The following is a 23822-nucleotide window of genomic DNA, read 5'->3' as shown; positions in this document are numbered from 1 at the left end:
ATTATAATATTTTGTTTTTCATGTGGATTGTACTGACAACATTGAACGCCACAAAGTGAACTGAATTACATTATATTTGTTTTGGTCCGTAATCGCCAATGTGAGCTGATAACTCCGGCTATTATATTGTGCGGTCGATTGATGGTGGGTTCAATGAGCCATAAGTCAAACGGTTGATCGATCGATCACGATGCGAGATTATAACGATACCTCATAGGACAACTTTTTGTGACAACGTAATGGAGTCCTAAATGTTTAAAAACATTCGTTGCCAGGTCGTGGATAGGACATCCATTGTGTTCCTAGAGTCGATTCTTTTGACTATCGACTGTCTCTTGAGATTAAGGCAGCTTTTGGGTGACTTTGGTTTCTTTCTCACGGTCTGCCGTGAATCGGAGGCTAAGTAGATTTTTTCTGGGTCATTTCATACGTGCTTACATCTGCAGGATTCGAGTTGAGGAAAATATCCAACCCTTATCGGGTATAGTTATTTCTCAGGGCCACTCGAGGAGTTGTAACTCAAATGCATGGCCATGCTCGAATGTTGATTCGTTTATCGCTTAAGTTACTCTCCATCGGGAAAACCACTCTTGATAATGATCGCTTGTAAAATACGACCTTTGTGAATACGGATTTGCAAATTGTTTTACATTGAGTGGGAGAAATTTTAGGATATGAGAATCGGTTATCGCACATACACTTGTGAGGACAAGTGGGAGTTTGTTAGGGCTTGTGTCCTCCACAAATTAGTGTGATAACATTTGTAAATCTCTTACAGGTTCACAAGGGTATACTTCGTATATTTAATCAGTTGATTAACGTTTACCTAATAACGGTTGGCTTGCTAGAAAGTTTGACGTTATTATCATACAGATGGCGGTGATCAACTGGTCCGTAAAGGTCACACCTATAGGATGTGTTTGAGAGATGTGGTTATAGAAATATGATCACATTGATGCCTAATATGACTAAACAGTTAGTCAATGTGTTGATGAGACAATTATTTAATGAAGATTAAATAATATTAGTTGAGACGAATTAACTGTGAATTCGTAAATTAAATATAATAAGTTATATTTAATTAAATGTATGTAATGTTAGCTTGGACGAATTATTCTGTTAATTCGTAATTAAATGTAATCAGTTATATTTAATATCAACAAGATGAATGTGTCATAGTGGTAATAGTGAGGGTAAACAAACCAAGAGGTCATGGGGTTCGATCCTCACTAGATGACAATTTAACACATTTTATACATTTTTTGGAATAACCAAAATAAGGAAATAATACTCCTTATTTCGGTTATATGGGCCGAAAATAAGGAAGAAAATATCTACCCTATTACTAACTTAATTCACGGTTTAAGTAGGTTAGAGGGAGATTATTTTTAGACCTAATTTTTCCTAAGCAATTTTTGTGCCTCCTCTCATCAGTAAAAACACAAAAACCTAAATTTTACAGAAAATTTTAGATCGATTCTAGCATAATCAATAGGGCATATCTCATATCGTCTTGGGTGCAACTGATAGGAGAATATCTATTTTGATATTGTTCTTAGGCCGTATTTGCTAGGACCGAAGGTTATTTATGAATCCTTTACTTTTGTTTATGTATTTTTATTTTATGACTAGTATCATCTTCATAAAATTCGTTATAATCCTTTAACATAAAGGAAGTATACAGATTATTTCCCACAGTACGTGCCTCTCGATTTGCCGTGTATCAATCAGTTGAGTCAAGACCAGGAGGAAAAGCTATGAGGGAGAATAAAGGTATGTAATTATGTATATACAATAATAAATGCAGTGAGATGAAATTATCTTAGTATTCGATATGTGTTATTAGCCGAAACTAACCAATTATGCTTACCATATATGCAAGCAGCTTACACTGTCCCCCAAGAACATGATGGTTACCTTAGAAGAAAGATAGGGGATTCCTTTAGAGCATGGAAGTTAAAGGTTGCTCAGAACCACTTGTTCGACAAGAAGACCGGGCAGATAAACAAGAAACCACCAAAGAATAAGTATAAGTTTGCCAGCAAGCAAGATTGGATTAACTTTATTGCTTATAGGCAGTCTGACAAGTTTAAGGTAATTTATCTGCGACTCATTGGGATCACTTTATTAGTAATCACTTAATAAGTAATGAAATATGCTTACGTTACTCGATACAATTATTCATTTTATGAAGACTATGAGTAGGCAGAACCAAGAGAACATTTCAAAGAAAGAGAGCGTCTTTCATGGCTCCAGAGGTGGTTATAGATTGATTAAGAAGAAGCTTGGAACTGTCAATCGTCACGACGCTTGGGTGGCCGGTCACACTCCTAAGAATGGAAAGTTAGAAACTCCATATGATAAGGCCGTCAAAGAAAAAATTGTAAGTTTGAATAAATGTGTCACTCCTACCACTGGTGGTCGGTTAAATAATTGTGAGTTTCAATAAAATTTAGTTGCATAATGGTTTTATGTGTATGTAGAAAATCTGTGAGAAGGAGGTACATGAAGGAAAATGGAAGCCTGAAGGATGCGATGACATTCTTGCTAGGGCAATCGGCAAAGCAGAGCATCCAGGTCGTGTGAGAGGGGTATCGACGCGTGTTGGTATCACTAAGTATTTTGGGAAAAATACTCGAAGGACAATGAGTGGTGATGATAGGGTAAATAAGTACTATATTTTATTCAACATAATTTATATATATATTCTGAAATTATACTAATTTTAATCATATTCATTTCTACTACACAGCTACAAACAATGGCCAGGTTGATACTCAGAATGGTGGAAACGGGGGATAAGCCATCTGAAGAAGAGTTGGTTATGGTTCGGCAAGTCATAAAGGAAGCAGGGGATAAGAAGAAAAAATCGGGCATGCAAAGTGAGAAAGACATGGCAAATGATCAAGATGGGGGAGATGAAGAGGAAGCCATGAAGGCAGGGGAGAAGGACTGGAGGTGGGAGCCGAAGACACGTTCTTATCATCTCCAATTCCGGATTTTGACGAGGTATTAGCTACTACGACTAGTTTATAATTGTTGTATATATACTAATTAATTAAATTTATTATTTAAAGTAGTGCATGTATATATACTAATTAATTAAAAATGTGAAGGTCGTTTGCAAGAAGCCTTGTGTTCTTTACTACCAAACCTCTACAGTGGCATCGAGCAGAACTGCTGTTGCTAGGGGAGTTGAGGTTGAGGCATTGCCCCCCGTGAGGGATGGAGGGAAGTGGAAGTGACCGAGTTATATCTGGAGAAGTGTGGTATTCTAATAGTACCATGTAGTGATAATTGGCTTTTGCAAGATGTCGTGGGTTCTGTTGTGCAATGGCCTGAAGAATTCATTACTGTTGACATCTCCGCGGTAGTTATGCTAAAGCGAACGCATTTTATATAATGAACGCCTTTAAATTTATTAGGGTAACCGTATCTGACATATAGTAAGTATTTGGATTTTTACATTTTCAGGAGTTACACGAAGCCATTATGGCTGAAATTAGGACTACTACGTCAACACCCAAAGTTACTGATTCGACTGCCTCTCCACCCAAAATTCAAGAGGTAGTGATAATTTGAAAAATAGATTGTGAGTTTTTCCTTTTTTTTTTTTGGTTATTTAAATTATATATGACGTCTCGTGTAATGTATATATATTTTTTTCTAAATTGTAGACCGGGGTTGTACGAACACCCAACGTTGGTGTTCCTCTTAAAGATAAATATCAGACCGATAATTATAAGCAAAAATTGAGTACTCCAGCGTTCGTAGCTTTGCATCAGCTGGCTGAAAGGAAGCTAGCTGTCGGGGAAGTACTCATGATTGACATTGAAGAGGATGTTATGGGTTCCGGTTTCATTATTTATATGGATGGGGAATCACTGTGTCAGTTTCTCGACCTTGAAGAGTTAGATGCTATGCACATTGGAATTTAGATGAAGTAAGTTTTTTAATTAAAACTAGGCATTTGGTTTTACGAATAGTGATGTTTATTTAAATCATCAATGAAAATAACATTCTTCGTTCCATTTGACGTAATAGGTACCTGTGTACACACATGGCTGAGAGGAACTATGTTTCTCATGACTACGGATTCGTGTCACCTGAATTGTTCTCTCATAAGTCCTTTGTATACACATACGAAGAGTACAACGAGAAAATTGCTGAACGGTTGATGATGCCCAAAAGCCTATGGTTTGCCCCATACAATGAGAATCAGTATGTATAGTAGTTTATTATAATAAATCACGATTCTATTCATTTATTAACACACGCTTACATGCATGTATATGAACTAACAGTTCAATTTTCAATATTTCATAGCAAGCATTTGCTGCTAACGGTAATCAGTGTGAAAAAAGGCATAGTGTACTGGATTGACTCTTGCGGACATTCTCCCACTGATAAATTTGTAAAGATGATGACTGAGTAAGTTTACAACCTTACATTATAATGTCAATTGTTATTGTATGACCTTTGAAGACTAGGATCCTTTTAATATCCCATCAGTATTACTGAGCCAAATGCTAATTATAATTTCCTGTATATATTTATGAATTAGGGTGTTTCAAATAATGGGAGCATCAAGTCAAACTTTTGTCAGGATAAAAGTAAGTGTATTCTTAATAATTACTCCTATCATTTAATTTATGTTTATGCGAGAGGTTGATCTAATTTAGCTTATTTGTATGTGATTAATAGTCTCATATACAACAACCAAGCAGCAACGACTGCGCCTTTTTCTGTTGTCGGTCCATGTGGGAGATTATCAACCGAAAGTATATCGACATACCCTCACCGGTTAGTGTGTTTTAATAACTATTTCAAACGTAACTTGGGTTTAATTCGGTGTAATATTTCACTTATTATGTCTATTTTGATTAACTATATTTTGATTTGTAGTTCCCACCTACAATCAACAACAAAGACCCAACCTATTCAAAGGAAGACCTCGACGACATGAGAAATAAGTGGGCCACTTATTTTCTTTCATTACCGGAGTGTCAATAGTTCGCTCATTATAAATGTGTGTATATATTCTGTTTATAATATTTTGATGCTGGGCTAAATATTTTGATGCTGGATTTTTAGTTTTGGTCACCCTGTTTATAATATTTTGATGTTGGGTTGAATTGATCAATCTGTGTAATATTCTGATGTTGCAGAATTAAAATTTTGCAATGCGCAACTGCTGAAATGCTATTTTGCAGTAGCATTTCAAATGAACCTCTTCTCGCAAAAATTAGCATTTCAAAGAGATTCTTTGGAACTCGCTAAAACAATTTTTTTAAAAATATTTATAAATTCGATCACGGTTAAAAATAAAACCGTGGTCAATAAATCTATTGAAAATGGTCGCATTTAAATAGAAACCCGTTGACATATTCATCCATAATTGATGAGTAGTATTTAGTCGCTATTTACCCCGCATTTATATTTTATTCCGGCTCGATTTTGCGTGCTTAATTGTTTAATTAGCTCATTTAATTACTAATTTATAATAATTAGTCGTCGTAGTTATATTTATTAATTAGTCGGATTTTTATAGTATTATTATTATTTTAATAATTATGATTTGTAGGTGAGACGGAATAATGAGACGGAAGCACGAGCCAAGTTAAGTCAAGACGGAACTTAAGGATGGGTCAAGAAAAATGAAAAGTCAACAATTGACTTGGCAATTGGCCATCATCATCATCACCCTTTGTCTTCAACATCACCACCAAATTCACATTCACCATCATACTCACCTCCATTTCGCACTACGACGTCATCAATCAACACCACCATCTCAATTCAATTCAATACAACACCATTGCCCACCAATCAACTCAACAACATTCGTCCACAAATCCCGTACTCCTTCAGCTACCCAACTCCGTTTCCGCATCAAAATTCCACTTCCACCATCAACCTTTTCTCAAAGAAAGAACATTGCAAACAATACCACCATTCACCAATTCCACCACTGACCGTCACCACCCTCCACCAACCTCACTCACATCACCCTTCAGCAACAATGGCAACAACGATTCTGAGCTCGGAATTCAACCTCGACATCAAATAGTCAACACCAAGAAACCAGCAGCTGCACCAATCAATACCGTATAGCTGCTCACCTACCAATTCACCCTCCATTAACAAACCCGCTGCTCCTTCAACACCATCACTCACCATCATCATCACCAAACTCGTCATTCGCCACCACCTCTACCACCATTCACAATCACCATTTTCGTCCGTCATTACAGCAGCAACAATACCAGGAGCTCCTCCATCTCATCAGTTCTCCTCTGTTCGCACATCACCAGCAAAAACATAGACATCACCATTACAACAACAGCATCAACCTCGCATCAACCACCAACTCCACTCTCATTCACCAATTCGAATTCGGCACCGAAATCCGACATCGGGTTTCCTCAATTCGTCCACCTCCGTCATCACCAATTCAACCATTTCAAACCTGCAACCATACACTCACCTCCATTCACTCATCATCACCATTTTCGCCCCCCATCAATCACCAATTCAATTCTGCAAATTATGAAGCTTTGCTCTCTATGCCGGTACCCCGGCAGCCGACTCCCTCAACCGGCAGAACACACCCTTTTTTCCTCCTTTTTGTGAAGGCCTCGCTACCGGCATAGGCACCGGCAGCCGGCCAACCGGCACGCAACACGCAATCCCCATCTCGTATTAATCCTTGCTCTTCTCTACCGGTGCCCCGGCAGCAGCTCCACCGGCATAACGCACACCCCATCCTATTTCTACTCTTTTTTCAATGGCCTCGCTACCGGCGTAAAGCCCGGCCGCCGGCGGGCCGGCAGGACACCCCCTTTGCTGCGTTTTGAGTCCCGTTTTTCCCCTCCCCCTTTTTGGTCTTGTTTTTGTTGAAGACGGGTTTTGTTGTCGACGGAGAGTGTTAGGATTATTTTAATTAGGTTTATTAATATTATTGTTGTTATTATTATTATTACTATCATTATTATTAGTAATTAGTAATATTATTAATTAATAAATTAGTATATAAGGACACACCACATATTAGACCATTAGTTTACCTTACATTAGATAGAAAAATTAGATTAGTTCATCATTCTCTCTCAATATTGTAGAACCCTAATATTTACTTTCTCATTTTCATTCAATAAAAAGTTGTAATCTTTCTTTAATTTTAGTTTAATTCTTCCTTTGTTTATGCAAGTTCTTCATTTCTCATTAGTATACAATTAGTATTTTGGGTTGTATTTGAAGATTTGAAGAAATTCATTCTTCCATTATTATCCAAGCTTGCTACTTTCCTCTTTGTTGGTACAATTCTCATCTTTTATTTACATTATTTTCATTTGTTTACATTTCTTATGTTGGTTAATTGTTATTCATTCAAAGTTCCCATCTTTATCATGTTTACAATGTTTACTTGTGTTTTGTTGCAATTTATTGTTGAATTCTCACCCATGAACATGTGTGAGTAGTCTAATCTAGGGTCTAGGGGGAATTTGGGTAATTAAGGGAATGAATTTGGGTTGTTAACCTTTTGAATTGGGTGACTATGTGGTTTCTACTCTTAATGCATTTGAAGTGTTTGTGGAAATACCTCAATGAAAATAGGACATTTCATTAACATGTTTGGCTTACCTTGGTGCATTGTGTTATTAGATAGTTTTAGAAGTGCTTATCAATGAGTTTTAATGAAAGTTAGAATATCTCTTTGATGCATTCGATCCGTCTTGGTGCTCATGCTATTGGGTAGTCTAAATGCTTTATTTGTAGCTAGTTCATCTCGATCAAGTGACAACTTATTGAGAAGCTTAAGGTGACTAAGAAATTAGTCTTAAACCCTTGACCACCATTATTACCCTTTTCTTGTTAGACCTTGTTTCTCCCCCTAATTGCCCTTTGTGGACCCAAAGACCTTAGCCTTCCCTTATTAATTAAAAAATAATTTCATTTAGTTTAGATTTTATACCTTGTTGCATCTTAGTTTATAATTAATCAACTTTATTTTTATTTGACTAAATTGAGACTTAAACAAACCAAGTATCTAACCCCCGCCATCTTTGTGTTCGACACCCGAATAAATACTACTTTTATTTGGTTCTTTATAAATAGTTTTTGGTACCGGAAGTGACGACAAAAGCCGGTCATCAAAATGGCGCAGCTGCCGGGGATGGCGTTAGGTTATGCTTAGTTAGTTGAAGTTTCTAGCTTTAGTCTTTACTTCTTGTTTGATTGTTTGTGTAGTTTGTGTGCTTCTTGTAGAGTGTGTGTGATTTTTGCCTTACCCTAGTGTGTAAAAGCACTAGGAGTCTTACGGTTTGTCAAGTTGTATGCCTAGGAGGAACCACCAAGCTTTGCTCTTTGACTCCGATCCCGAAAGGCTTTTTAGAGCCTTAAGGAATAGGACCATTGCAAGGATTAGAAACTCTTCTCAAGTAACCATAAACCAAGCAAATTCACCCACCCAACCTCTCTTTGAAAGCACAACACAACAACAACCAAACAACACCATTGAGCCTTCAATAGAAAATCCATTTCACAACTTCCAACTTCCAAATAACCCACCTCAAACACCACCTTCTCATATACCAAATCCACCTCCACCACCAATGGCTTTACGCGATCATAACCGTCCAAACCATAATGATGCTTGTAACCCCATCAATTTTGGCACCTTGGCTCCAAACAATTTTGAGATGCACCCGGCTCAAGTTGGCCTAATTGAAAAAGACTTGTTTGGAGGACACATTGAAGAAGATGCTCATGCTCACCTAAGGAGGTTCAAGCGGAAAGTCTCTATGATGAAAAAGAATGGGGTATCCGAGGATACACTAAGGATGATGTTATTCCCATTTTCTCTAACGGGCAAGGCGGATCGTTGGTTGAATGTGCACCCTCCGGACACATTTACTATATGGGATGCTTTAGCCAAGGCGTTCCTAGAGAAGTATTATCCATCATCAAAGACCGCCATGCTCCGAAATGAGATCCACACTTTCCAACAAGAGGATGGAGAATCCTTAGGTGAGGCATGGGACCGGTATCAAGACCTCATTGCTAGTTGCCCTCACCATGGGATTCCGGATTGGTATGTCACCCAAACCTTCTTCCAAACTTTGTTGCCAAGAACAAAAGAAATGGTGAATGCCTCCGCGGGAGGGGGATTCGATCATTTGGGTGATGAAGAAGGAACTACTCTAATCAAGAAAATGGTGGACTCCGAGGCAAACTATGGCACAAGAGTGAATGTCTTGAGAAGAAGCAAGCACCCTCCCGAATTCTTACTGAATGTGGAGACTAATGCTAAGCTTGATATGCTCACCAGAAAGCTTGAAGAGTTGAGTAAGAAGAAGCAAGTGAACAAGTGAATCAAACAACCACTTCTCATGGACCATCCATGGAAGAAGTGATGCAAAGATCAATATGTGAGTCATGTGGAGGGATGGGTCACACTTATAAAGTATGTGCAAATAACCATTACAACAACTTTGATGGGAACAATGTGCAAGAGGTGAATGCTTTCCAAGCATTTAACAATTTTTCCAACCGTCCACCTAGACCCTCATTCAACAACAACCAAGGATCCAACCAAAACTTTGCCAACCAATCTCAAGCATACCAAGATTATAGGGGTAACCAAGGGAACCAAAGTAATCAAAACTTTTACTAAGGAAACCAAGGAAACCAAGCCAACCAAGGGTTAAATCAAGGATACAACAATAATCAAAGGTACAACCAAGGGCAAAATCAAGGATTCAATCAATGAAACAATAACAATGGGTTCAATCAAGGATACAACAATAATCAAAGGTAAAACCAAGAGCAAAACCAAGGGCAAAATCAAGGGTACCAAGGGAACAACCAAAATTCCAACTTTAGAGATCAAGGATTAGGCTTTCCTCTTCCAATTTCCAACCAACCTTTCAACCAAGAGCCACCATCCCAAGCAAGTAATACCATGGGAGATGATAAATATGACAACTTAGTGAAGTTGATAGGGGATTTAGCAAGTAATACCCAACAACAAATCAAGAGTCTTGAAGCTAAAGTGGCTTCCCAACCTCTCATGAGTTCTCAAAAACCACCGGGTGTATTTCTAAGACAAGGGCAAAATCCAAGAGACCCAATGAAGGCAAAGGAAGTTAATGCTATCATGGTTGGAGTTGAAGAGGAAAAAGAAGAGTCATTTGATTTGCCAAGTCAAGAGGAGTTATCTTACACTACTCCCTTTTCCATGGCTATGGAAACATTTCATGAAGTTGACCATGAGCCCGAAAAAGAGAGCATAGAAGACTATGTGCTTGAGCAAATAATGACAATTCATGGTACAAGCTTGGATGTTGAAGTCGACCCGGATAAGGGAGAGATGGTTATGACTACACCAACCATTATGAGTGAAGAATTTGTGCTTGAGGAAATAGTGGAAGCACCAAATGTGAGGGTAGAAGTTGAGAGGAACCCGGAAAAAGAAGAGATGGTGATGGTAGAAGAACACTCTTTGGCCAAGCAAGAAGAAGTCATTTCTAGAAGAGTGGACCTTAGTAGCCATGAGCTTGATGCCTCAAGTGAGAAGTGCAATGTGGTCAAATCTAAAGAAATCCCCATCAAACTTGATGACCCCGGGAGTTTCTCAATTCGATGTATCGTTGGTGACCAAAAGGTGGATAGTGCTTTATGTGACTTAGGGGCAAGTGTGAGTGTCATACCACTTGCCCTTGTGAAGAGGTTGAATATTTCAAGCTTAGCTCACACTTCCATTATAATCAAACTTGCCGATGGAACAATCAAATCTCCAAATGGGATTCTCAAGGATATCATGGTTCAAATTGGTAAGCTTTCAATTCCTACCGACTTTGTTGTGTTGGATATCCCTATGGGAAAAAGCTCTCTTGTCATTCTTGATAGGCCATTCTTGGCCACGGGAGGAGCCGTCATAGATGTCAAAGAGGGACAATTGTCATTCAAAGTTGGGAAGGAAAAAGTTTAATTCAAGCTACCACATGCTTCAAAGAAAACCGTGGTTCAAAACATGTTTGCCGTGGAAACTTTAGAACTCCATGAGAATGAAGAAGATGAGAACATGGAATTCTTGATTGCTTGTGAGCCAAAAGTTGATGATGAGCCACCGGATAAGTTCCTTGAAGAAGAAGTGAATGCTAAAGATAAGTGTGGGGAAAAGGGCAAGACTTGGGAAACCGAGTTCAATTCTAGCACCAATGCCCCTCCAAAATCAAAACCAAGAATTGAAAAGAAGAAGCCAAAAAGATGGAGGAAGAGATCAAAAGGAAAAAGGGTATGTGACCCTAATGTTGACAAAGAGACTAAGGAAAAGCTTGAAGAAGAAATGAACCGAAAATGGCAAGAAGTTCAAGATGCCATGAGTAAGTTGCATAATTTGATGATGAAGACTAAGGGTTCGTGTGTTGTTGATTCTTGTGTTGAAGTTGGAAGGTTGGTGGGATCTCGGGATATTGATCCCGGTTGAATGAATTTTTTGAATGAAGAGGTTTGGTGGAGTTACTTAAGAACCACCGCAATGTATATATTCTTCTCCTCTTTAATTAAGTTTTTTTCCGCATTTTGCATTTAGTGACATGATTCGGAAAGGAGCTAATCTAAATTAGTTCTCTTTGCATTCATATAGTATAGCTTGCATCGTATTTCAATATTGCATATAGGTTAGATCATGCATTGCATGCTTATTTGAAAACCACTAAAAATTTGAAAAATCAAAAAACCAAACAAAAACATGTATTTCATTTAATTTCCTCCACACATTTATTTCCATTGGAAATATGTAAATAAATAAGTGTGGGGAGAAAATTCCATCATTTTAAAAATACAAAAACATGTTATTTATTTTAAAATATTCAAAAATCCAAAAACATGTTCTTTAATTTCAAAAAAAATTCAAAAACCACCAAAAATATGTTGTTTATTTTTCTTTTTCTCTCCCTATACTTTGTTCCATTGAGGACAATGTAAATTTCAAGTGTGGGGAGGGAAATATCCACTTTGTGAATATTGTCTATATGTGTTCATATCATTATACACTTGTAAATTTAAGAAAAATCAAGAAAATGCCTAAAAATCGAAAAAAATTCAAAAATTCCAAAAATATTGCATTGTATATATATGTTTGGCTAACCTTTGGCATATGCATTGACCATTTGAGGCAAAAAGGAGCTAGAAGTCGCTTGGTAAACTTGTTCTAATCTCTTATTCTTTTACCGTTCTTTCTTTATATATATCTTGCATATTTGAGGGAGAATGGGATTTTGTGCCTTGGATGTTCCCTTGGGGAACTTGTGGATTGTTGGTGTTGATGTGTTTCTAGGATTAGTCAAAATTGTTGCATGTTTACCTTATGTTCATTTCAATTTCTTGCATGCATTTGTTTCACATGTATATATGTGTTGTGTTTCCTTCTCATTGCATTGAGTTTGTATATAAATTTTTGAACAAAATTTGGTCTAGGAAGGGAGCATGATACCCTCTATGATGATATTGTCTAGGCCGTGTCTTTCCCCTCTTAGTGGCTTGCACCTTGTGACCCCCTTGTTAGGGTGTTTGCTTGCAAATACCCGGGAAATGAGACTAGACCGGAAAGTTTTGACCACCATGTGAGACCAAGACCGTAGACTAGGCCTATATTTCGACATAGCTACTTTCATGTGAGGTTTAGAGCCTCCTTGGGACCGGTACATCCATACCCGGTCTCCCTTAGGTGTGAGTAGGCTCCTTGCGTGGCGTGTCACATCACGACGCACAAGCATGGCGTCCTTTCCTTTTTAGACCATGAGATGTTCATTTATGTGCATATTTTGAAACAATTAGTTGCATTTCACTTTTGAGCCTCACATTGCCAAATAATCCTATTTTTCGACCCTTTAGACTAGGTCCTATTTTGCTAACCCCTTTTGAGCTTGAACCTCTCTTTTGGCACCTACGAAACTAACTACATACCATAAACAACCTTCCCTTATCAAGAAAGTTGCTTACATGTTGTTGGTTGTATGAATAAGGGTGTTTTGAGTCCTAGTTGATGATTTGAGTCGGAATAATTGCCTTCATTTGGTTGGTTTGAATAAAGAGGTTTTGAAAAAGAAAAGAAAAGAAAATAGAAAAGGAGAAAAATGAAATGAAAAAGAAAAAATTTGCACAATTACTTTGTTTGATGAGAAAAAGCCAAGCAACACTCCTTCATCAATGGAGTAGAAAAATGCGTTGCAAGAATAAAAGGGCATTTGATGTTTTTCCTAAGTGAGTCGGGTTTACACAATTTTTGCTTGATTTTGGCAAGCCAATTTCTTGTTAGGGTGTAGACGTTACTCATTGGTTGCAATAAGGTGATAATTTTCGTATTTTTCCAAAGTGAGTCGGGTTTGCACAATGTTTGCATAAATTCGGGAAACCAATTTTTGTTAGGGTGTAGATGTTACTCATTTGTTGTAATAAAGTGGAAGAAATGGAATTTTGGCGACTTCTTGATGTGTACCTCCACATTTTTCCCAAAAAGGTGCTTGCACCAACCCCGTTTTGACCCATCACCTAGCCCCGTTACAACCCTTGTTTCTTTTATGCATATTCTCCTTTTTTGCATCTCATTAATGGTCTTGTAGGAGAGGATTTCATGTTAGATTGCGGGCATGTCTCACGAGTCGAGTAGTTGAGTGATTTTGGTTACTTTTTGCACAAAAATCACCCGTTCTAAAAAGAAAATGAGAGACTAGTGACAACCGTGAGAAAGTCGGTAGTCTTGGTCCCCTTAGTCATGGGTCAATTTGGTCGAATCTTGTGTGTGTCATGTAAATCTTGAAGGTTAGGCTTTGCTTCCCCCTTTCCCGCCTTTGAATTTGTTTCCTAGGCATTTGGTTGTCACATTGAGGTTGCTTGAGCCACCATTAGGGCATTGACACCCTGCCGAGACTATGAGACGGTATCTCCCGACCAAAACCTTTAATTGTTTAAAGTAAAACGGCCGCTTAGATGAGGAAAACGGTTTGACTTTTTATGATGCATCTTATGATTGATTACGTGCTTAAATGCTGGATGTGTCTAAATTTTCTGCAAGCCCCCACTTGCCTTGCATCGGAATGAATACCTCATTGTGTTTCGGTGTGAGTTGAAGGGACGGAGGAGGCCCGTTAATTGCCTTTCATCGGATATTATTAGTCTATCTAGTCCTTTTATATTACGGGTCTTAGTTTAATTTAATAGCTTACTCGAGGACGAGTAAGGTTTAAGTGTGGGGAGATTTGATGAGTAGTATTTAGTCGCTATTTACCCCGCATTTATATTTTATTCCGACTCGATTTTGCGTGCTTAATTATTTAATTAGCTCATTTAATTACTAATTTATAATAATTAGTCGTCGTAGTTATATTTATTAATTAGTCGGATTTTTATAGTATTATTATTATTTTAATAATTATGATTTGTAGGTGAGACGGAATAATGAGACGGAAGCACGAGCCAAGTTAAGTCAAGACGGAACTTAAGGATGGGTCAAGAAAAATGAAAAGTCAACAATTGACTTGGCAATTGGCCATCATAATCATCACCCTTTGTCTTCAACATCACCACCAAATTCACATTCACCATCATACTCACCTCCATTTCGCACTACGACGTCATCAATCAACACCACCATCTCAATTCAATTCAATACAACACCATTGCCCACCAATCAACTCAACAACATTCGTCCACAAATCTCGTACTCCTTCAGCTACCCAACTCCGTTTCCGCATCAAAATTCCACTTCCACCATCAACCTTTTCTTAGCAGCAACATTGCAAACAATACCACCATTCAACAATTCCACCACTGACCGTCACCACCCTCCACCAACCTCACTCACATCACCCTTCAGCAACAATGACAACAACGATTCTAAGCTCGGAATTCAACCTCGACATCAAACAGTCAACACCAAGCAACCAGCAGCTGCACCAATCAATACCGTATAGCTGCTCACCTAACAATTCACCCTCCATTAACAAACCCGCTGCTCCTTCAACACCATCACTCACCATCATCATCACCAAACTCGTCATTCGCCACCACCTCTACCACCATTCACAATCACCATTTTCGTCCGTCATCACAAAGAAAGAAACAATACCAAAGAAGACTCCTCCATCTCCTTTGTTCTCCTCTCGTTCGCATCATCACCAAAGAACAACATCGACATCACCATTACAACAACATCATCAACCTCGCATCAACCACCAACTCCACTCTCATTCACCAATTCGAATTCGGCACCGAAATCCGACATCGGGGCTCCTTAATTCGTCCACCTCCGTCATCACCAATTCAACCATTTCAAACCTGCAACCATACACTCACCTCCATTCACTCATCATCACCATTTTCGCCCCCCATCAATCACCAATTCAATTCTGCAAATTATGAAGCTTTGCTCTCTATGCCGGTACCCGCGAAATTACTCCCTCAACCGTGAAACACACACTTTTTTCCTCCTTTTTGTGAAGGCCTCGCTACCGGCATAGGCACCGGCAGCCGGCCAACCGGCACGCAACACGCAATCCCCATCTCGTATTAATCCTTGCTCTTCTCTACCGGTGCCCCGGCAGCAGCTCCACCGGCATAACGCACACCCCATCCTATTTCTGCTCTTTCTTCAATGGCCTCGCTACCGGCGTAAAGCTCGGCCGCCGGCGGGCCGGCAGGACACCCCCTTGCTGCGTTTTGAGTCCCGTTTTTCCCCTCCCCCTTTTTGGTCTTGTTTTGTTGAAGACGGGTTTTGATTTCCACGGAGAGTGTTAGGATTATTTTAATTAGGTTTATTAATATTGTTATTATTATTATTACTATCATTATTATTAGTAATTAGTAATTAGTAATATTATTAATTAATAAATTAGTATATAAGGACACACCTAGACCTGTCAAACGGGTCGGGCGGGTCGGGTCCCGGGTCGGGTCATACGGGTCGGGTCAGAATACGGGTCGGGTCAAATACGGGTCGGGTCAGATACGGGTCGGGTCATACGGGTCACGGGTCGGGTTAGGGTCAGAATACGGGTCAAGAAATAATTTTTAACGCCTTTTTTAAACGATTTTTTTAATTTAAAAAATATATTTTTAAAAATTGAAATATGTTTAAAATTATTATTTTAGTCATATTCATCATATACAATAATTATATTGATATAATTATTAAAATAAAGTTTTTTTAATAATTATTTTATTATTAAATATTATAAAAGTTATATAAAATTGACTTTTTAGTTGACTTTTTAATTTTAAGTAACAAAAAAATAATTTTTTAACTATATTTTCAAATATAATATATAAATAATAATATTTTTAATAAAATTCATGATTTTCCCTTGACCCAACGGGTCGACCCGTTCGGGTCGGGTCTCGACCCAAAAATAACGGGTCATTTCGGGTTCGGGTCAAACGGGTCGCGGGTCGAAAAAACCGGGTTTGTAACTCTAAGAAAACGGGTCGGGTCGGGTCGGGTTTTCGGGTCGGGTCGAGTTTTGACAGGACTAGACACACCACATATTAGACCATTAGTTTACCTTACATTAGATAGAAAAATTAGATTAGTTCATCATTCTCTCTCAATATTGTAGAACCCTAATATTTACTTTCTCATTTTCATTCAATAAAAAGTTGTAATCTTTCTTTAATTTTAGTTTAATTCTTCCTTTGTTTATGCAAGTTCTTCATTTCTCATTAGTATAAAATTAGTATTTTGGGTTGTATTTGAAGATTTGAAAAATTCATTCTTCCATTATTATCCAAGCTTGCTACTTTCCTCTTTGTTGGTACAATTCTCATCTTTTATTTACATTATTTTCATTTGTTTACATTTCTTATGTTGGTTAATTGTTATTCATTCAAAGTTCCCATCTTTATCATGTTTACAATGTTTACTTGTGTTTTGTTGCAATTTATTGTTGAATTCTCACCCATGAACATGTGTGAGTAGTCTAATCTAGGGTCTAGGGGGAATTTGGGTAATTAAGGGGATGAATTTGGGTTGTTAATCTTTTGAATTGGGTGATTATGTGGTTTCTACTCTTAATGCATTTGAAGTGTTTGTGGAAATGCCTCAATGAAAATTGGACATTTCATTAACATGTTTGGCTTACCTTGGTGCATTGTGCTATTAGATAGTTTTAGAAGTGCTTATCGATGAGTTTTAATGAAAGTTAGAACATCTCTTTGATGCATTCGATCCGTCTTGGTGCTCATGCTATTGGGTAGTCTTAATGCTTTATTTGTAGCTAGTTCATCTCGATCAAGTGACAACTTATTGAGAAGCTTACGGTGACTAAGAAATTAGTCTTAAACCCTTGCCCACCATTATTACCCTTTTCTTGTTAGACCTTGTTTCTCCCCCTAATTGCCCTTTGTGTACCCAAAGACCTTAACCTTCCCTTATTAATTAAAAAACAATTTCATTTAGTTTAGATTTTATACCTTGTTGCATCTTAGTTTATAATTAATCAACTTTATTTTTATTTGACTAAATTGAGACTTAAACAAACCAAGTATCTAATCCCCGCCATCTTTGTGTTCGACACCCGAATAAATACTACTTTTATTTGGTTCTTTATAAATAGTTTTTGGTACCGGAAGTGACGGCAAAATCCGGTCACCAATAATATAACGGTTTAAAAATCACAAACCGTTGTCGAATTCATGACATTTAAAACGGTTTAATAAGCATAAATCGTTGTCATAATTACTATTTTACAACGGTTGTGTTTCAGTAAAACCGCTGTCATAGGTTTCCGTAGAGCATTCAGACTAATACTACCACGGTTTCAATATTATAGACAACGGTTTTTGAACCGTTCTTAATATTGTATTACGGCTATCTGAAACCGTTATTTTCATTTCATGACGATTCCGCCTTTTTAACAACCGTGGTCACGAAAACAACGGTCGATGTAATAACGGTTCCGTATTTTGTTTTACAACGGTATATCACCTTATCTAACCATTGTTGCACCGATTATTTGGCGTAGTGGTACCAATAAAATAATAAAGGGGGTATTATTTTTTAATTGTTATATTATTGCCACGCCATCAAACTTAACGTCCATTTAACAACTTTTACATTAGGGGGTACCATGGGCAAAAAAATGGAACCTCAAGGGTACCATAGGCAGATTCTTAAAAGTAGGGCTAACATGGAAAATCTGACAAAATTAAGGGGTACCACGGGAAATTTTTTAACACCCCACGGTAATTGAAGAGGTCCAGTGATAGGCTCAAATGACTAGTGCTTAAGGGGATTGGAAGTACTACTCATATCAAAAAAGTGCACTTTCTTTTAATGTCATCCATACGAAAGAACTCCAAAGTTAAGCGTGCTTGACTGAGAGTAGTCTTATGATGGGTGACCTCATGGGAAGGTTTCCGGGATGCGCATGAGTGAGGACAAAATGCGCTATAAAAGACCCGTGTTGATCTGTGGGCCATGTACACAGCCTGGTGAGCTATCATAAGTAACCGCTCCCGACCCGGTTTGGGCCGGGGTGTTACAAGTGGTATCAGAGCAACCCTGCGACCGTGTGGTGATCGGAGGCAGTTGTTATACGCTCCTCGAGGCAGTGGTTATACGCTCTATTGTGATCACACACCTAGCGGGGGAGGATTCTGGGTTAGCGGTTATTCTCCCAGGCGCAACGAGGACGTTGCGTTCTTCAAGTGGGGGTGACTGTAACACCCCACGGTAATTGAAGAGGTCCAGTGATAGGCTCAAATGACTAGTGCTTAAGGGGATTGGAAGTACTACTCATATCAACAAAGTGCACTTTCTTTTATGGTCATCCATACGAAAGAACTCCAAAGTTAAGCGTGCTTGACTGAGAGTAGTCTTAGGATGGGTGACCTCCTGGGAAGGTTTCCGGGATGCGCATGAGTGATGACAAAATGCGCTATAAAGGACCCGTGTTGATCTGTGGGCCATGTACACAGCCTGGTGAGCTATCATAAGTAACCGCTCCCGACCCGGTTTGGGCCGGGGTGTTACAAATTTCCGTATCTCAATTATGATAAAAAAAATTTGAAGAAAAACAAGTACAAATATTAATGGAGAGTACTTGATCATATTATTAAATTTAAATATAACTATTAGATATAATGAGTAGCAATTGTCCGTATTCGGTATTCGAGATCTGGTTGGATGTCGAACTAAGTGCAAAAAAGATGGTGTAATTTTGAGTATGTTATTTGTCCCACATTGAAAAACAATGCAGATTTGATGAATATATATACTACGTATAAATAGTAGAATTGTCCCACATCAGAAAAATAATCCAAGTTTGGTGAATATTGTAGATACCTCATTTCTGCACCTCTCGCAAACCACCCGGTGATGATTGGGCCGCATGTTTGGTACGCGGAACGATTTGTGACAGTTCGTAAGTTCATCGTCAAGTGATTGCTCAAACACTAATGTCTACCTCTTAGTTGTCATCTACGTGCCGATACGGTCGTTTTGACAGTAATTAGAGTACATTTGGAGTCCGGGCCTAAAACCGTCTTCATTTTCTGATAACCGTTTAATCCCGAGTCAGAATGTTCTGGAATGTTCCGGATATTTATATTCCATATTTTATAAATATTTCACAAATCTTTATTCTTTGGTAAACAATTTCCCGTAATATTCATACAAAATATTAAGGAAAACCGAATTATCCCTTTATTCCATAATTTAAACACGGAAATCTTTCTTCCGCAAGAGGAAACCACTTGGGAACAGACGCAGCAGGTGCTGCGCCTCTTCCAAGAGACGCAGTGGCTGCTGCGCCTCTTCCCAGGTCCTTTTCTGCGTAATTTTCGTATCTTTTTCATATCTTTCCGAGATTCACTTCCAAAGTCTCTCCGAAAACCCTAATTCCTTCACGTGATTATTATAAATAGGAGCCTTCGCTCCTCATATTTCTCACGCGAGTGTCCGCCCTTCTCTTCTCCCTTTGCATTCTAAACCTCTGTTCTTACTTTTTGGCATCTACGTGCTTGAACATTCGACCACGTAAGCTCGGATCATTCTGAGTACCAGCCTCGTTTGCATGACCGACCAATTTGACCAACTCCACATCAATCAACTTAATTAATCTAATCGTTTTCCTCTTACGAGGGCACTTTCATATTTGCATTATAGTTCGAGTCGAGCATCACTAATCGATAACTTAGTCCTTCTCGTTTTGTCAAACATGTAAGTCTGAGAGTGTAAATATCTCTTTTATTTATTGTTCTTTATTTTTGTACCACTATTGTAAGGTTTATGTCGAAAATACCAATTAAAACCGATTTCTAAAACCTTGTTTAAAACCTCTTTTTTACGGATTTACAGAAGACAGACTGTCGAGAAAGGACGCAGCAACTGTTGCGCCTCTTCGAAGGAGCGCAGTACCTGCTGCGCCTCTTCGTGAGGCTGCCGCAGTTCCTGCTTCCTTTCTTCTTCCTTCGTCCTCTGTAATTCGTTCGTCTTTTGTTTGGTTTCGTTTGTTTCTTGTTAATTCTTTGACCATAATAGCATATTAATTTCATATGTATATTATTCATCATCATTAACACGTTTTATTGATCATGAACCCGACTTAAATCCCTTATAATCTCATATTTGCGGGTTTTCGTCATTAAATTCAATCCGGGTTGTAGAATTTCGATTTGTTCATATTGGGTTTCTGGAATTTGATCTTTGATATATTTTCCTCTGTTTATTCACATGTTCGTCATCAATTTGTCATCAATTCATCATGTTTAGCTTATTTCATTCACCCATGTCACTAATCAATCATTCGTTCATGTAAATAATTCGTAATATTCCGTCTTATCCATGTTTTATTGCTTTCATGGCCATCAATCATATGTAAATAACCTGTTAATCACTTCCATCCGAGTAAATCTATTAATTAATCCATTAAAATCACCAATTAATATTAACGATTTGTAGTTCCGGCTTCACAGCCAGAACTCACCCTTGGAACAGACGTAGCAACTGCTGCACCTCTTCCAGAGGGCGCAGCTCTGCTGCGCCTGTTCCAGGTTGCGTTCTGTCTCTGAACTCCGTTGTTGCTTGACTTAGTTTAATTAGCTTACGTATAATTAATTATTATCCGTATTATCACCCTCTGACTTGTTCGTTGATTCATTCTTTTATTCGTTTTCTCAAATTATCCGTTTTAAAGGTATTTTCGACATAAATCGCCTATTCCATTGTAATTATTGTAATTTTCATTATTGTAATTTTATTTATTGTTTTTATCGTATTTCTTGTATCATTTGTATGTTTTCACATGTAATTGAGCATTAAATTCTACTTTGACATTAATTGCATGCTAAATTACGTGTTAACCGACTTAGCCTAATTCTCACATGCTAGGATTAAAACTTGGATGTTGCATTGCATGCATATAATCGACAATATATCGAGTATAGATGATGTCCCTAATCATTAGTAGAGGCCGCTATCGAGGCGGGCGGGATTAGGTGTTCGATCAAAAGAGCTTTCTAATACGTACCCTCATCCCTTACTCCAGATCTCTGTGAACATCCGTGTTCATTGGCATCCACGAGAGTCATTCTAGACATAGAATGCTAAGGGTAATGATTGCTTGGTGTTCATGTCTCTACTTTGTGTCTTGACATGGCACGAGGTATTCGAACGGTTCCAATTTCCCATAAAAATTGGTGGCGACTCCAACAAAATGCAAACGCTTGTTCTCTCTCTCCCAAGCGCCCCCGTGGGCCCCCCGCTGTCCACAAATATACTCCCTCCTATTCAGCCTAATGTTCCCCTTTCATTATAATACTACTCACATATATTAGAGAAAGGGGAACATTAGGCTGAATAGAAGGGAGTATTACTTATAAATAGTAGAATTGTCCCACATCGAAAGATTAGTATAAGGCAGGGTGATTATATGATTATAAATAAGAGTTAACCCACGTATATATTAATCTTTTTTTTTTTTTTGAAAGAGATATTTTAATAATATGTAAACAAATCATTAGACATAGAATGTAAACATTAAATCCTTATAACGTTTTTTTTCATTATAAATTTAGTTACCCCGTTGCAACGCACGGGCATTCAAACTAGTTTTCTCTAAACAAAACCGTACAAATTGTACGGGATCTACACTAGTTAAACATAATAATATGAGTATAGAACAAAAATTAATTTGTTAATTGTGTAATTATGAATCAAATTAATGTTTATCTTTCGTTGTTTTAGTTTTTTTTTTCTTTTCAATTTAGGGTTATGAAGAATAACTGTTCTATGGCCATTGGTTGTTTGGAGGTGGTATGATGACGGGTAGACCTAACAAAAAGATCGGGTTATGTCGGGTTCGGGCTCGTGTTCGTGTCACATGTAAACGGGTCACAAACCCAATCCAATTAAATTTCGTGTCGTGTTCGTGTCGACCCACTTACATAAATGCTAATACTTCATATAAAAAAAAAAAAATTTAGTACTCCCTCCAATTCGCTATAATGTTCTCTCTTTTCCGAAACGGATTATTCAAGTAATGTCCCCTTTCCTTTTTTGGTAACTTTTACTCTTATTTTATTCATCCCTCTCTCCTATTACCAAACCCCACACAACTCTTTTACTCTTATTTTATTACGTTCCTTAATGTTTTGGCCCCACAATACCTTATTTAACTCCTAATAATTTATCTCTCTCTTATCAACAAACCCTATATTTGTCCTTTATTTATTTTTATTCATTTTTCTTAAGTATTGTGCTCATCTCAAAGGGATTATTATGATGAATTGGAGGGAGTATTATTTTCGTGACAAAAACATCAAATTTTTTTGAGAAAAATTAAATTGAAATCATTAGAAAAATCATTAAAATACACATTTCATGACTTCACCCAATTCTCTTAATAACTTTTCCACTATTTTTTTCATACTAAAATAAAAGGGATGATATATATGAAAAATTAATGAAGCGTCAAATTAAAATGTATAAATAAAGCATAATATAAAAATGTTAAGGCTCTATATTACCGCGCATGCTTGCGCGAGATTTGTACTAGTTAGCTGATCAATTATTCTTTTTGACGAGCAAAGCTACTTAATACTGAGCTCGCCAAAATAAACTTGAACCTGAAAAACCTATCAAAAATATTGCGTTAATAATCGATCAAACACACGATATTAAGTAACCTAAATAATACCTGAAACCCGACTTAATCCGAATTGAATCGAAACTAAATTTAAATAATCAAACTGATTTAACCCGATACGAAACCGAACTAATGACTTGTCTGCGAGGTCTTCTTAATGCATAAAGTATTTCTATCTTGTAATATTCATTCTACTTCCAACTTTACCCCCTCGTAACCTTCCACTTTACACCTTCATGTAGCTCTACATTATTTTAAATAAAAAATTACTTACATTTGTTTTCTGTATTGACCACCTCCAATCCTTTTCAGGATTATTATTGAACAAATCAGAATATACGACTAGGGTTTCACGGAACACTCGTTTTTGTCAAGTCGGCCCGCGGCTATTTGGCCTATTATATATACAATTGATCATCATATAATTATTACGGAAAATTCATACGGTACTTTTGAGGTTTGACATTTTACACGATATACTCAATTTTTTTATCCGAAAATTTTTAAAAGGTCATAACTCGTGTTTACGAGCTCCAAAAGTGACGATTTCAGTATTTCGTGCAAATGGCAAAACTAAGCAATATTGTGTACATGTGCGTTTTTCATAATTATTATTATTATTGAACCTATTTATATATTATTATGATAGATATCATTATTATAATTATAATTATA

At 37.5% G+C, this 23822-nt stretch overlaps 1 protein-coding gene and 1 non-coding gene across 2 annotated transcripts; one reads left to right on the top strand and one right to left on the bottom strand.

The window, feature by feature from the left end:
• The first annotated feature begins 8615 nt into the window (after positions 1–8615).
• LOC141600939 (uncharacterized) lies at positions 8616–9374 on the top strand. The gene has a single exon (XM_074421196.1). It carries the CDS (start codon positions 8616–8618, stop codon positions 9372–9374), a length of 759 nt encoding a protein of 252 aa, XP_074277297.1.
• Positions 8979–9085, bottom strand: LOC141603259 (small nucleolar RNA R71). The gene has a single exon (XR_012525149.1). It is a non-coding gene; the product is annotated as a small nucleolar RNA R71 (small nucleolar RNA).
• Positions 9375–23822: the final 14448 nt, after the last annotated feature.

This window comes from Silene latifolia, chromosome 9 (assembly GCF_048544455.1).
Source record: "Silene latifolia isolate original U9 population chromosome 9, ASM4854445v1, whole genome shotgun sequence".
Classification (NCBI taxonomy): domain Eukaryota; kingdom Viridiplantae; phylum Streptophyta; class Magnoliopsida; order Caryophyllales; family Caryophyllaceae; genus Silene; species Silene latifolia.
Note: the sequence above shows the minus strand (reverse complement) of the source record. Positions and strands in the feature narration are given on the sequence as shown.